The 14897-nt window shown below is 34.0% G+C and overlaps 2 protein-coding genes across 6 annotated transcripts in view; one reads left to right on the top strand and one right to left on the bottom strand.

Annotated features, from left to right (window-relative positions):
- Positions 1 to 1086: 1086 nt before the first annotated feature.
- On the bottom strand, positions 1087 to 11239 carry ebag9 (estrogen receptor binding site associated antigen 9). The gene is given in 7 exon segments (NM_201094.1): positions 1087 to 1663; positions 4895 to 4986; positions 6688 to 6795; positions 7486 to 7644; positions 10234 to 10312; positions 10495 to 10591; positions 11048 to 11239. Coding segments are annotated over 6 exon segments (639 nt in total). The 5' UTR covers positions 10578 to 10591; positions 11048 to 11239; the 3' UTR covers positions 1087 to 1545.
- Positions 11240 to 12714: 1475 nt separating this feature from the next.
- The window catches only part of zdhhc3a (zDHHC palmitoyltransferase 3a), a 32858-nt gene continuing 30675 nt past the window's right edge, over positions 12715 to 14897 (top strand). For 4 of the 5 annotated variants that reach the window (XR_015510384.1, XR_015510385.1, XR_015510386.1 and 1 more), the window contains exon 1: positions 12715 to 12909. The gene's annotated coding sequence lies outside the window, so the exon portion shown is untranslated. 5 annotated transcript variants of the gene reach the window in all.

Here is a 14897-nt window from a genome sequence, read left to right on the forward strand (position 1 = left end):
GAGCAGGGGGCTCCCAACTTGTGGTCTGTGTGGGTCCTAATGCCCCAGTATAGCGAGGGAGACTCTATACTGCTCAGTGAGCGCCATCTTTCAGATAAGACGTCAAACTGACTCTATGTGGTTGTTAAAGATCCCAGGATGTCCTTCGAAAAAAAGTAAGGGCCAAATTTGCCACTAGTCTCTGTCTATCATGGCCTCCTAACCATCACTCTGTCTCCTCTCCACAAATCAGCTGGAGTGCGCTCTGGCGCAATATGGCTGTCGTCGCGTCATCCAGGTGGATGCTGCACACTGGTAGTGGATTTTGAGATTTCCCCCAATGTTTAAAGCGCTTTGAGTGTCCAGAAAAGCACTATTTAAATGCAATTAATTAAGAATGATTAAATGCTGACCCTTGTCTTTAGAAAAATCTAGATTATTCATAATTAAGACCATGATTATTAGGCAAACGGGAGGGTAACAGATTTGACAGACAAATTTAAAGTTGCGTAAATCTGTTGATAATTTTAAATGATGGAGATCACCCATTTCTGGTGAAATCCAGTGTTTGGACAGGAGACCACAAGGGAAAGCTAGGTTGCTGCCGGAAGTGGTGTTAGTTAAAAGAGCAGGAGGCTCCCAACTTGTGGTCTGTGTGGGTCCTAATGCCCCAGTATAGCGAAGGAGACTCTATACTGCTCATTAAATCTGGTCTTTTAGATGAGACGTAAAACCAAGGTCCTGACTCTCTGTGGTCATTAAAAATCCCAGGACGTCCTTTGAAATAGAGTAGGGGTTTATTCCCGGCATCTTGGCCACTGGTCTCTGTCCATCATTAACTCCTAACCATTCCCATATCTTAACTGGCTTCATCACGTCTCCTCTCCAAAAACCGTCGTGTCATCCAGTTGGATGCTGCACACCGGTGGTGGATGAGGAGATTCCCCCTAATGTCTAAAGCGCTTTGAGTGTCCAGAAAAGCACTATATAAATGTAAGGAATTATTATCAATTATCAAATGCTTCAGAAACATCTGTATTATTCATAATTAAGACCATGATTATTAGGCAAACAGGGGGGTAACAGATTTGACAGACAAATTCAAAGTTGCATAAATCTGTTGATAATTTAAAATGATTGAGATCACCCATATCTGGTGAAATCCAGTGTTTGAAGTACAGTTACAAGACTCTGATGAAGAAAAACAGATAGGAAAAAGGCAAAAAATAAAAACAAAATTAAAAAAGAAACAGAATTCCGTATGATTTGGGGCATAATTGTTCAAGTATTATAAATACTGAAATTAAAAAAAACTGTGTTTTTTCTATTTTAATCAAGCACATGGTAAGAACAGTCACAATAACGCAAAAATGAAGGGAGAAAGTAGTTCTCTGTGCTGTTTTCCATCCAATACAAAAAAAACAAACACACAACCTGACTTATAAAAAAATAGCCCATAACAGAGTTGAAGACAGCAGTGTGGCAGATGGAATGAAACCAGGTAAAAATGTCCAATCTACAGTTGTTTGGCTGTGGTTTAGAGTGTCCGGTTGCGCTGTGTTAATGTTATGAGAGTTTGACAGCGATCTTCTGCTCTTTTTTCATCATTCTCTGCACCTCTTTCTCCATTTTCTTCCTCTGCTGCTCCATGGCACGTCTCTCTCGCTCTGCCATCTTCTGCTGCCTGTGTTCAGAAACATAAATAAGCTATTATTACTGGGGTGCTTGAGCACATTACAGTACAAACATTAACACATGTAAATACAGTATAGTCATTTCATTAAACAATCATGAGTTTAAAATATGCTGTGATAATCGTTGTGATACAGTGGCTCAGTAATGCAGTGCAGGCTGAATCAACTGTGTTTGTACACTGACACCTAGTGGATAAAAAGAGACTAGCCTGCACATTTCCCTTCCGCTACTTTTACAGATCTGAAAGCAGCGATATTAGAGCACCACCTGCTAGTTACCAAATATTTAACTTTTTATTACAATTTAATTCCATTTCCAAGCATTTCCATGTATCAAATGGCTGCACTGTTTAACCCTTTATTGAAAACTCATTGAAAAGCTCATAGGTAAAAACACTGGAGTTTTACTGGGGTTATAACAAGACTTCAGAACTTTTCCGACTTTTTTTTTATATTGTAATAAAAATCAATTACGTTTTTTTTTACTCTATCAAGCTAATTTTCCATTTAATTCATATTACAAAATGTAATAATATTGTAAACATTTTTAAATAAATTAAATTTATTTCCATTACTTCAGTTTTTGGCATCATATTTCAAAAATCATTTAGTTTTACCATGGCAGGGATTTTTATGTTTCCCATATATTATTATATTTGCATAATTTTTTAATTATATAAATGGAGACTTGATCTTAATAGAAAAATAATAACTAATCATAGGTTCAATCATAAAATGTTGGTGTAAATATGATATATTTTATTCTCTAAAGGTGCAATAACATTTCTTTGAAGTTTCAAATATATAGTGTTGAGCATAAATGAGTACACCCTTCATAGATCTCTCTCTTTTAAATTAAGATTTTCTATAGGATGCTTTACAATAATATATATTATGCATATAGATTAGATTAGCCCGAACTGGAACTAACCCATCTAAAAAACTTCAGATCCCAGTCCAAACATTAGCACACCCAAATCAATATGCTGGGAACAAATGTTAAATATAAAAATTGAAAACGATACACAGAGCTCATCTCTCAAAAGCCCAATTTTCTAAAATCTATCCCAATGTTTTAGATATGTGTGAAAAATGTAAACTTTCACTATGTAACCTTAGTCATGTGTTTGTATTTTGTCCCAAGTTGCAAACTTATTGGATTACTTTCTTTAGAATTGTTTCTGATATTCTGGGGGTCAAGTTAGCTGTTTGCCCTTTAATCGCGATCTTTGGTGTTCCCTCTCAGTGTCAACCTTTAAACCAGAGACACGCTGACATTGTGGCTTTTGCATCTATTCTCGCTAGGCGCAAAATACTGTTGTCTTGGACCTCCCCACAACCCCCCTCTGTTTCATTGAAGCTCAAAGATTTGGTCTTCTTTTTAAAACTTGAGAAAATTAAATACAACATCAGAGGTAGGAGAGAACAGTTTTTTGAAAAATGCCAACAATTTATTGCATTCTTTAATCACTTAAAAACCTTAGACGTGGACTGAGTGGAGGTACATGTGTATGTATGTATGTATGTATGTATATGGTTTGTTATTATTTTTTCTCTGTATTTGTATTTATATTATTTATTATTATTATTTTGTTAATTTTATTAATTTATTTACTTATTAATTTGCAGATGTTGATTGTTTTATCTGGGGATTGTTTTGTGGGTTGTAATAAAATATAAAATGCTATTTGCAAGAATAAAAATTCCATGACAAAAAAAAATTATAAACAGGAAAAGTCAAGAAAAACTATTTTTTTTATTTTTTATTAAAAATTTGGTTGAAATTTTGTGGTTTGTATTTTTTTGTATTATCTTTTAATTCCTACAAATGATTAGTGACTAAATTCTTTATTTTATTGGAGATAATAAAATAAAATTAATAAAACTGTTGTTTAAATGAGCCAAAAATATTAGCTCTATTCCCCGAGTAATGGATAGACATATTCATTTCAAAATAATATGTAACTAATATCACTTAAAGCATTTATTTTTCAAAAAATGACAATTGGTCAGAATCACAAGTGTTTCAGTTTGTTGTGATTGAAAATTAGGGATATCCCTAAAATCAAATATTGAACTCTAAACTCTCAAAGTTAAAGGAATGATGTATTTTTTTTTTATTTGTAGGCAGTTATGTATTTGTGTAAAGCAGGGCCTGACTGGGACTCCTGTTTAGCCTTGGAGTTTCAAGCCTTAGACCGGCCCACCTCAGTTCACGACTGATTATATATTCAAATAAAGTCATTTCCAGTTCAGTTTTTAATGACACTATCACGTCTTTTTAAGGACACAGCTGCTTTAGAACTTCAAATGTTTTTCATAAATATGAGAACATTAAAGGGTAGCTAAATCTCCAACACTATTCTTTAAAACATCACAACGTCCTTTCCTGCAATATCTGAATATATATTATGTGCAAAATTCTTTATAGATATTCAGTCCTTTGTAACGGTGGTCACACAAAAAGTTAAAATACAATATGTACACCTACTTAAGTAACCCAAATAGTATTATATGTCTTAACACTAAAAATGAAAAAAAAAAAAAAAATTTAGGTGAGGTTCGAACTCGGGACGGCGGCGACGTAATGCTACATGCTGGACCACAATAGCATTATTGTGCTGGTGCGTTTGCAATCAAAAATAAGTATTGCACCGTTACCTGCAAGACTCTTTTAACCATAATATTATTTTCTATTGATGGCTTAAACTTTTTCTCCCATTTCTGACCAAGTTATGTCAGATTTATTAATGTCGTGATCATCTGTAATGTAGAAAATCATCTGATTTTCATTGTAATATTCATTAATATTAATTATTTGAATTTTTGTATTCACTAAGGTGCCGCTGTCATCATTAATCTGCAGGCTGCATTTTGCTCACAGGGCTGCGAGAAAATAAATAAAAAGAGTGGAGCTGCGGCATAATAATGAATAAAAAAAGTGAGGCTAAATAAATAAATAAATAAATAAATGTAAAAAGTGCAACTGCAAGCAGCTAGGGACACTGGCCCTCGTGATCAAAAAAACGGACCGGCCCAACGGGAATTCTCCTGGTCCTCCCGATTAGTCTATCCGGGCCTTATGTGAAGCCATTTTCTAAACTACTAACCAAATTTTAAAATGAATTCATTCAATTTTGTCAAGAGAATCAAGCTGAACCAGAACCCTTTCATGTTTATTTTTAAGGACACACGGATTCAGCCAGAATCAGCCATCTCACCTCAGCACTTCCTCTGCCTCCCAGGCTGCATCTGCTTCATCCTCCCAGGCGTTGTTGTCCTCCTGCCAGGTGTCCAGATCCCCCAGCTCCGACTGCATACACACATCTTTCTCAATGAGCTTGTTTACATTTTACATTCACACTGATAACTCACAAAAATCAGCTTTCTGAAATAATCTCACCAGTTTGTAACCAATCCACGAGTAAACTGCATTTACAAAACCTTATTATTAAATCAGTTTGTGCCCAGCTAGTGATGTCAAAAATTAACAATAAAAGCTATTTATTTTTATTTTGTCACGTTAAATAAATCATTAAAAACTGAAGAGGAGTATAGCAACATGTTAGCATGAAACATATGGCTCAAATAGAATATGACCAGCATTTTAGTATATGTTATGCGACATTTTCATTGCAGCACTTCTACGCAAAAAGGGCATAACGGTTAAGATAATGTCTTAATTCGCTATATATTTCTCCTTCCATTCCATATAGTATTCTTGTCACATATCACACCTGCGTATTACAATAAACCAACAGAAAAAAAGGTTCATGTATTTATTAAAGGTGCCCTATGAAGTAAATCTGCATTTACATAGACATAGTCCAATAATAAGAGATCAGTACATGGAAATAGGCATACCGTGAGTCTCCGACACCATTGTTTCCTCGTTTTCCACGAGTCTAATGCCCCGAATCAGAACACAAAACAGACTGTTGCGTGACTCACAGGCCACGCCTCATCATATGCATGTACTTTAGGTCAGGTTCTACGTCATCCAGACCTGATGAGCAGCCGCGTAATCACTAGCCAAGACACAAGCTGATATGTTGCTCTAGGATCATTAATATACATGCATAAGGCTATGTTTAATAAGCCACAACGTTTCCCCCTTAATTAAACTAAATTTATATTTCACTTACTTATGTCTGCGGGACTTTTATTTTACTGCGGGAGATGCTGATTGTTTACTATGCGTTACCAAAGAGCATAGAATCACCAAGAGGCGTCACTCTAGTGCAATTTGGGAAACAGTCACTAGATGGCGCGGCGGCCATTTTGGAATGAAAATTCCAACAGAACAACAGCATATTATAAATCTGTAAATAAACAGTTATAAGTGCTGATGATTGTCATAGTAAGTGTTGTATTGTCGTCTTTCAGGTTGTATCTCAGCTTTAATGCGCTTTTTAAATAAATAAATAAAAAACAAAGCAGCTGCTTGCCATCGCGACAGTAATAAGATCCAATGGACAGCCGATGGCTTACACTTCAAAATGGCGGAATCACGGGGCTGTTGCTGTCGCTGCTATCGAAATGGAATGTTGTATTGAGTGTCGCCTCTTGGTAATTCTAAGCTCTTTGGCGTTACCAGGACAACACTCGTATGAGCAGTCATTTCAAATTCATGTCAGGGCGTAAAATGCAGGATATACAAATTATATATCTATCCAGTGCCACCCTGAAGAGGCATAATTCTATCTTATGTTAATGTATCATGTTGAATGTGAAATCTTATGAGTATGTTTTAAAAAACATGTGTTGCCATATACCTACTATCTAGATATTAAAGAAAAATTAAGCTTATTAAAACAATGCAGTTTATGGGACCTTTAAACAGAAAGTTCACTTTAAAAACATTTTTTTCCTCACCATTTACTAGTGATTTGAAACATTTATGAATTTCTTCTGACATTCTGCCTACATAAACCATTAAATCCCTTTGTGCTGGTCTAAAGTGTTAATGAGTCTCATAATAACTGAGTGATTCATGTTATTTTGCATCACTTACAGCAGGCTGGATGAAGGACATGTCCTGAGTTGCGGCTAGTCGGCTGGAGAAACCTGAGGAGCTGTCTGGCATAGAGAAATTCAGAGGTTCCCTTTTCTTCAAGACAATCTGGAATTAAAAAAAAGAGCAAAATTTTTTTAATATAGGGTAGATACTTACTAATATTTAAACATTTTTTAAAATGTATTTTATGATATACCAAGATTGCATTTATTTGATTTAAATATAGTATATACAGTAATATTGTGAAATATTATGACAAATTTAAATAACAATATTTAAATAACTAGATTTAAAAATATTTATTTATTCCTGTCATGGCCAAGCTCAACTGTACGCATCATTATGCCAGTTATCAGCGTTACACGATATTCAAAAATCAGTCAAGCGTGATGATTTGCCAATTAAAAAAAGTGATGGTACTATATTATACATTATACATTATATATATTATATATAGTATACATTTCTTTTTTTAATGTTGTATTTATTCAACAGTGGTAACACTAAAATGTAATATACTGTATATAAATATATCTGTGTCTTTGACAAAAACCACAATCACTTCTTGAACTCAACTCAACGAGCTAAAAAATTACTTTATTTAATTCAAATTTCATTTCAATTCACCCTTACAATTATGGAAAATATCTGTTGTATACAGTTGCTTTTATAGAGAGAAATCACCAGAAAGAGAAAGAGAGAAGGTTATTAGGACAGAAGAAGGTCAGAGACAGAGAAATAAATAAATAGCAATAACATAAGAGCAAACGTAACTTCCCCAAATAATGAGCCTACTTTTTGTGTTTTCCTGATGGTTGGAGCCATGTCTTTAAAGTAGTCTGGCTCTTCTTCTTCAGCCTGATTCTGTGGAGGTGCAACTATCCCGTTACCGCCTTCAATTTTGATACTGGTGGGTGCTTCTTCATCCCATGAGCTCCACTCTTCAATCTCCGGCTAAAAAAAAAATATATATATATATATAATATATACATATTTACTCATTAAAAGGACTATTAAATCAGATCTAACCATATTAATTGTGTTAGCTCACATTGCCAGTTTTGTAGTGAACAATTCATCTGTGCATGTCATTAGGAAAAAAAAAATTGTCTGCCCTTGTAATCTACAATTAAAATCTGAAAATGCACTTCCGATTTTATTTTTCAGTTAAATTCTCAGGTTGTATAAGTATTGAGGTATTGGGCATTTTTAACATACTTGACCACGCCCCTCCAACTGTCAGTTTTGACAACATACAGAAATGGTAAAGAGGTGGTGTTTGATAGGTTGTAATAACTCTCCCAAAACCCATGTCCCGATATTTCTGAATGAAACACCTACTTTACTTCATCCAATCAGCTCGCCGTAGAAAAAAACAAACAAGCCACGCCCACTGTTTTCTCATTTAATATGCCATTTCTCTATTTATCAATTTGCATCACAATACAAAAAAATTACAAAATACAGACGCAACTTCCAGTTCATGTGGACTTCAAGTCAACACTAGGGACAGTCATCTCTTCATTTCCAAAGATCACCTTTAATCTTTTTATTAAATAAACACATTATGGACTATTATAATGCATTTTACTATAACTTACGTACAATAAAATGTCAGTTTTAAAAAATATCTGGTTAGGTACATTTAGATCAGGAATCATGTTATGACACCGATATTTAATCAAATGTACTTTTACCGCTTTTACTTTAACCACTTGCCAGAAAGTATGCCGTTTCATCTTCAGATAAAAGTATGTTACGCTTGACAATATTTCATCCATATTTTGATAAAAAAGTTATTCAAAGTTAAAGTTATTAAATAATTGAATCATTTGAAGAATAATTCACTTTCCTTGCATTTATTACAAATCTATGCATCATAAGTTGGCCCACACGGAATCTGAGCGAGTAGAATTACGCAGATTTTTAGAACATTATTAATTCTGTTTATTTACTTGTGTAAATGTGTGTACCTTTATGTTTCTTCAATTTTTAAATTAATTTCAGTATAATTATTGACATATGAAAATATTCATATGATTTATTTACAATGCAGTTTGTAAAGTAATATTTTCTGTCTTTTAGTAGATATATTATACGAAAGACTTTGTTTACGGAAAAAAAACCGGATCTAACTGGATTTGCATTGTAAACACTAAATAAATGTTAAAAATGTATTATTTTTTATTTCATATATTAAGGTTTTAGTTATGACATTCCCAAAATCATTCTACATAAATCCATAGATTTTTAACAAAATTCTCTGCAGAAATTGAAAAAATGTCCGCAGATTCTGTCTGGCCCTATTATGTACAGTTGAAGTCAGAATTAATAGCCCCCTTCGAATTTTTTTCTTCTTTTTTTAAATATTCCCCAAATTATGTTTAACAGCGCAAGGGAAATTTCACAGTATGTCTGATAATATTTGTTATTTTGGAGAAAGTCTTATTTGTTTTATTTTGACTAGAATAAAAGCAGTTTTAATTTTATAAACACCATTTTAGGGACAAAATTATTAGCCCTTTTAAGCTATATTTTTTCTTGATAGTCAACAGAACAAACCATCGTTATACAATAACTTGCCAAATTACCCTTACTCGCCTAGTTACCCTAATTAGCCTGGTAAGCCTTTAAATGTCACTTTAAGCTGTATAAAAGTGTCTTGAAAAATATCTAGTAAAATATTATTTACTGTCATCATGGCAGAGATAAAATAAATCCATTATTAGAAATGAGTTATTAAAACTATTATGCTTAGAAATGTGTTGAAAAAATCTGCTCTCCATTTAAAAGAAATTGGGGAAAAAATAAACAAGTGCTCTAATAATTCAGGGGGGCTAATAATTCTGACTTTAACTGTAAATACGACTTCTCATTTTTTATCAATTTACAATTTATAGTTTTGCGGTCGAGCAAAACTTCATTCATTCGTTTTCTTAGTCCCTTAATTAATCAGGGGGCGCCACAGCGGAATGAACCGCCAACTTATCCAGCATATGTTATAAACAGTGGATGCCCTTCCAGCTGCAACCCAGCAATGAGAAACACCTATACACTCCCATTCACACTATGGTCTTACTTTTTATAAAACTTAATATTTGTTTTATAAAAAAATATTGCTATTTAGATTTTTTTGCATAAATTTATAATAAATAAATAGACAAATATAAGTAAACAAACATCAATTTAATAGAAATGCCACTAAATAAACAAAAGTATTTACATGATGAACAAATGCGAGATAGATAGATAGATAGATAGATAGATAGATAGATAGATAGATAGATAGATAGATAGATAGATAGATAGATAGATAGATAGATAGATAGATAGATAGATAGATATTTCGAAAATTACAGTGTTTGATAGATCGTATTTAAGTTGTCTTTATTCTGCTGTGTATGCTTTGCAATATATACCCTTATATGTCATGCCAATAAAGTAAATTGAATTAATAGTCAGACAGACATCTCTGTGAAAATATACCCAGACTGTTTTGTGAACCTCAATGTTTATGCCAGTCTCCAAGCATGGTTCTCTCACCTGTTTAGATGCAGAGGAATAGTCAACTGTGGTTGGGAGGGTGATCTGATCCCCGCTCAGCTTACGTGACCTTCCAGTCCTAAAAAAACAAAACACAACATTCAAAACATCATAACAGAAGAAATCGTACAGTCACTTCTGTAAAGGACATACATTCACCCCTGGTTATTCATAAATAATATCATCTCTGGATCATCATAATGACAAGGCAATTTACAAGGTAAACACACAAACAAATCAACAAAGGAGAATTACACTCACCTGCAAATCAGTCTTTTAAAAAATGAAAGAATAGATGCCAAGCAGGTGCATATTTTAAAAAGGCGAAACTGTGTGATGGCCATGTTATGAGTGATATCTAATAAAAAAGAAAGAAAAAGAGAACACAAGGAAATGAATTAATTTGACATTTCAAAACAGAAAACATAATCAAGACTCACAGAATTTAAGACAAATACATAAGCATTTCAGACATATGGTAAATATGAAGGTCCTGTAAGAATCCAATTGAACAAAAATTATCATAAATTGTACTTTCAGGACATGTGAATGTTCTGTCCTGGGGGTTAAAAACTAAATAATTTATGTATTTGCAATATGTGCTTTTGTTGTACCCATATTGACCTTTATTAGCAAACAATCAAGGAAGCAAATGAACTGCAATGGCAACAGCTAATGTTAGCTTACGTACATGTACAGCCAGCTAACTGAATATTTATGTTGTTTAATAATCGTACTTGGCTTTAGTTTTCATTAACAGAACTTGTATAAGAAAATAAGTAACGATATGGTTTAGATTTCTTCATTTACTCACCGGTCAGGTCAATAAAAGACAGTTGATGTGGGCAGAATCATAGCACGGGGCTAGCAGACTGATGCAAAACAACACTTGAACTCTACAGATGGGACGAAACGGGGAGATTAGTGTGTTTTGGCAAAGAAAGAGTTCAGGAGCGCAGAACCATCATGAACAGCGGCTGTCACGGCGATCGATCTCATCCATATTACTCTGATGCGGGCAGCCATCGTCCCTTCATTGTATCACCTCACGCCAACAGGGAACTGGAGTCCACGGGTTGCCAGGTTGACGCAGTAAAATCAGTTTCCAAGGATGAAATTTGTAAATTATTGTTGATGTCAGCAAAATAAATAAAAGTAACATTTGAAAGATACTGGAGAAAACATAAATAAATGCACAAAACATTAATAATTCGAATTTGAGTTCCATACATCAGTGATATTAACAACACGAAACCATGTAGAGTTATTTTGTACGAATACAATTCTTCACATTGTTCTAGTATTAAAACTGCCAAATTAAATAAATGACAATTATTAAAGTAGATTTCAATGACAATGTAAAAAGTATTGTCAAATTCTATATTTTTGTTCACAACATGGTTTGAGTCTGCGTTGTGATTGCAATCTGGCAACCCACGTGTTAGGGTCTGCGCAAATTTTAAGGGACGTTTTAAATTTTCAGCCACACCACACAATAAAAGTCTGTACTTTTGGGGGGAAACTCTTTAAATAAATTAATATGCGTAATTAATGTGACAGCTTTTTCTATGACTTGTGTTTGTTTAGACTATGTCAAGCACTTTGTAATATTTAATTGTCATGTAAAGACATGACAGAACACTGTAATTTTCAAAATATCTGTCTAACTTATCTATCTATCTATCTATCTATCTATCTATCTATCTATCTATCTATCTATCTATCTATCTATCTATCTATCTATCTATCTATCTATCTACTCTGCTTACAGTATTATTTTATTCATATTGTATCTTCAGTAGTACGTAAATTGTTTATTTATTTACTATATTTATACTATATTCATATTTTCTTATGTCTATATTTAATAATAATAATAAAATTGCATTATTAAATGCTCAAATCACAACTCGGTTTAATTATTAGAAATGTTAGACATTTTCACACCATGGCAAACAGTCTTAAAAAACGTTAACAAGGCGGATATATAATCACTATTTAGTCTTGTGTGGAAGTCTAAACAGTAATCTACTATATTAACATTTCAATTTGTATTTTTCAATCAATGTTTTCAGAGTGCGGTTCGATGGCGGTACCACGAGGTATTTGTTACTTTCCTCTTCGCTGAACAAGACGAACCAATCACGATCGTTCGCGTTTGCTAGAACGGCTGTAATTTAGAGGGGTTATTTTACTTATACACATTTGCGTATTAGATTCGAATTTTTATCAAGTAATTGTTTTATACTACTATCAACTGTTTAAATATTTTAAAATAAATTGAGTAAAATAAAACAAACTAAAAACAGAATGCAGATATTCGCTTTTCTGAGCCTTTAAGCGCCCCCTAATAAAATCAAGTTTCAGCCTGCAAAACAACGCTTCAGCTGTCTAAAAATTCAGTTTCCAGAAGTGGCTTTCGTGTCGGATCGTGATCCGGTTGCGCCTCCAGTGAAGGGAGGAGTGGTTATCAGTTTCTCCAGTGAAGGGAGGAGCTGCCACCGCACAAAAATGCAGCATTTCACCAGTCCATGTGCAATATTCGGGTAAAACTGATTTATTTGCTAAAACACTAATCTGGAGCGTGTCCCCCAGTTAGTGTGATCCATGCGTTATTGGATCTTCTCGGCCTGGGTTAGGCGAACAAACGCGAGGAGCACCAGTGTCGCCAAATATGTGAGTATCGCCGTGGCCAGGTATCTATCGCAGGTTTCAGTACACAAGCTTATTTAATGTCTGCTTCATATCAACAGTAATGCAAAGAGATTCCTGTTTCATGAATGTTAATCATCTAGTAAACAGTACATTTCCCAGATAGCAGGCAGTAATCGGCCCGAGCTCGGCTGCCCTCCGGCGCCTCCGGCTCCGACTCGGCATCGGCGAGTGTTATCCGGGCCGAGTGCGGCCCGCAGCTCGCTCGCGCACATGCGGCTGTGATGCGGCTGTAAAGCACTGGCCCGATTCCGGTCAACCATATGGCAACCGATTAAGGCTGATGGCAATCGATTAAGTTCTTATTTTATCTAGTAATCTGTTAGCTCCACGTTTAATGATAATTTGAGAAAATATTCATGGTACGATAGCAAAAAAAAAAAAAAAAAGAATATTTAGTGTGGATGGTCGCAATGTTTAGACGCAAACAAAACAATATTATTTATAAATAGATTATACATGTCATCTAGAGAAAAACTATGTAAAATTCGCTTATTTTTGAGATAGCACGCTACTGTGCTGACTGTTTTTGTTTTAAAGCAGAAGTTGGTTTCATAATAAACACATGCGTGACTAAACTCATGATCCACACTCCAATCCAGACGGTGGCGGTAATGCTCCAAAAAGCTGGTTGTCAACCACCATGGCACGAAGATCACAAGAAGAAAAAGTTTGGTTTTTTAAATATTTCATGTGGATTCCAGTCAGAAAGGTAAGCTTTTTACTGCTTGTGTACTGTATAATTAGCGAATTTAGAGCTTAAAACATTTCCACGGTGTTTGGTTGTAACAGCGTTTAGTAATTTACAACAGTTTGATACGAAATGTAACTTGCTTTAAGAAACACGACTGGAGTTAATGTATGCTAACGCTAACAGTTACAAACACGTCTGAAAGTTCCTTTTCTTTTTACACAATGTTAGATTGTAACGTGTGTAGTAACTGAAAACTATTTTAATTATTTTAAAGAAACATGAAACGAATTTGTGTGTATGCTAACTTTGCGTTAAAGAAAGTTTCTGTAGACGAATCCATTAACTTACATGGCAAAACGTGTTTTTTTCCTGATTTAACCTTATAAAGTACCGTGGATGTTGAAAAAATCATTGTACAGGCGTTTACTTATCCAACAGTATTAATTCTGTGATTGTGTAAATAAAAACTAATCGTTTTGGATTAATAAAATATTATTGTTTATCTTGTTTATGCAGTTAGTCACGAAAAGTGATCGAAACTCGACTGTTTACTATTCTCTTTAAATTATCCAAGAGAAATATATTACTATGCACTTTAATTCATATGTGTTAGCCTATGTGAATCAATTATATCTTTTGCTCAAGCTGTAATGGTCAGTTAATGTAAAACTGAACGTCTTAAAGCAGATTTTGATGTTTTTTTTATGTTATTGACAGTGATAAATTCTGATTTAAATGAATGGGTAACAATATTTGTTGGTTAAGTCTTGTTGTTCTTGTTTAACAAAGGTTAGTGAGATCATTTTGCAGAACATCACGACCAAAGAAGTCAATAGCACACTCTTTTGAACGTGAATAGGCATGTTATAGTTGTGTGCTAAAAGTCCATTATAAGCTGTAAACTGCTGATACATTTTCAACATAGATTGAGCTTTTCAGACATTACATTACTAATTGCTTCACAAACAGCTGAAATGGTTTATTGTTATTGGCTATCATCATCATCATCAAACATTTTTCACAATGGTAGGTTAATCTTCATGGGTACAGAATAATGCATGTGCTTGGCCATCTTACAAATCTATGTCTCAGATTCATAAGGCTGTCACTCTGCATGAATCTCCGAATAAATCTTGTGCAACCTTCTGTGTACTGATTATTTACACTATAGGTATTATATGCATTAATTAACTTTGATAGTATTTCAGGATTTGAACTTTTCTTTACGGGAGGTTAACAACAATGTGATGTTTTATTA

The sequence above is a fragment of the Danio rerio genome, chromosome 16, assembly GCF_052040795.2.
Source record: "Danio rerio strain M-AB ecotype USA chromosome 16, GRCz13ab, whole genome shotgun sequence".
NCBI classification, from domain to species: domain Eukaryota; kingdom Metazoa; phylum Chordata; class Actinopteri; order Cypriniformes; family Danionidae; genus Danio; species Danio rerio.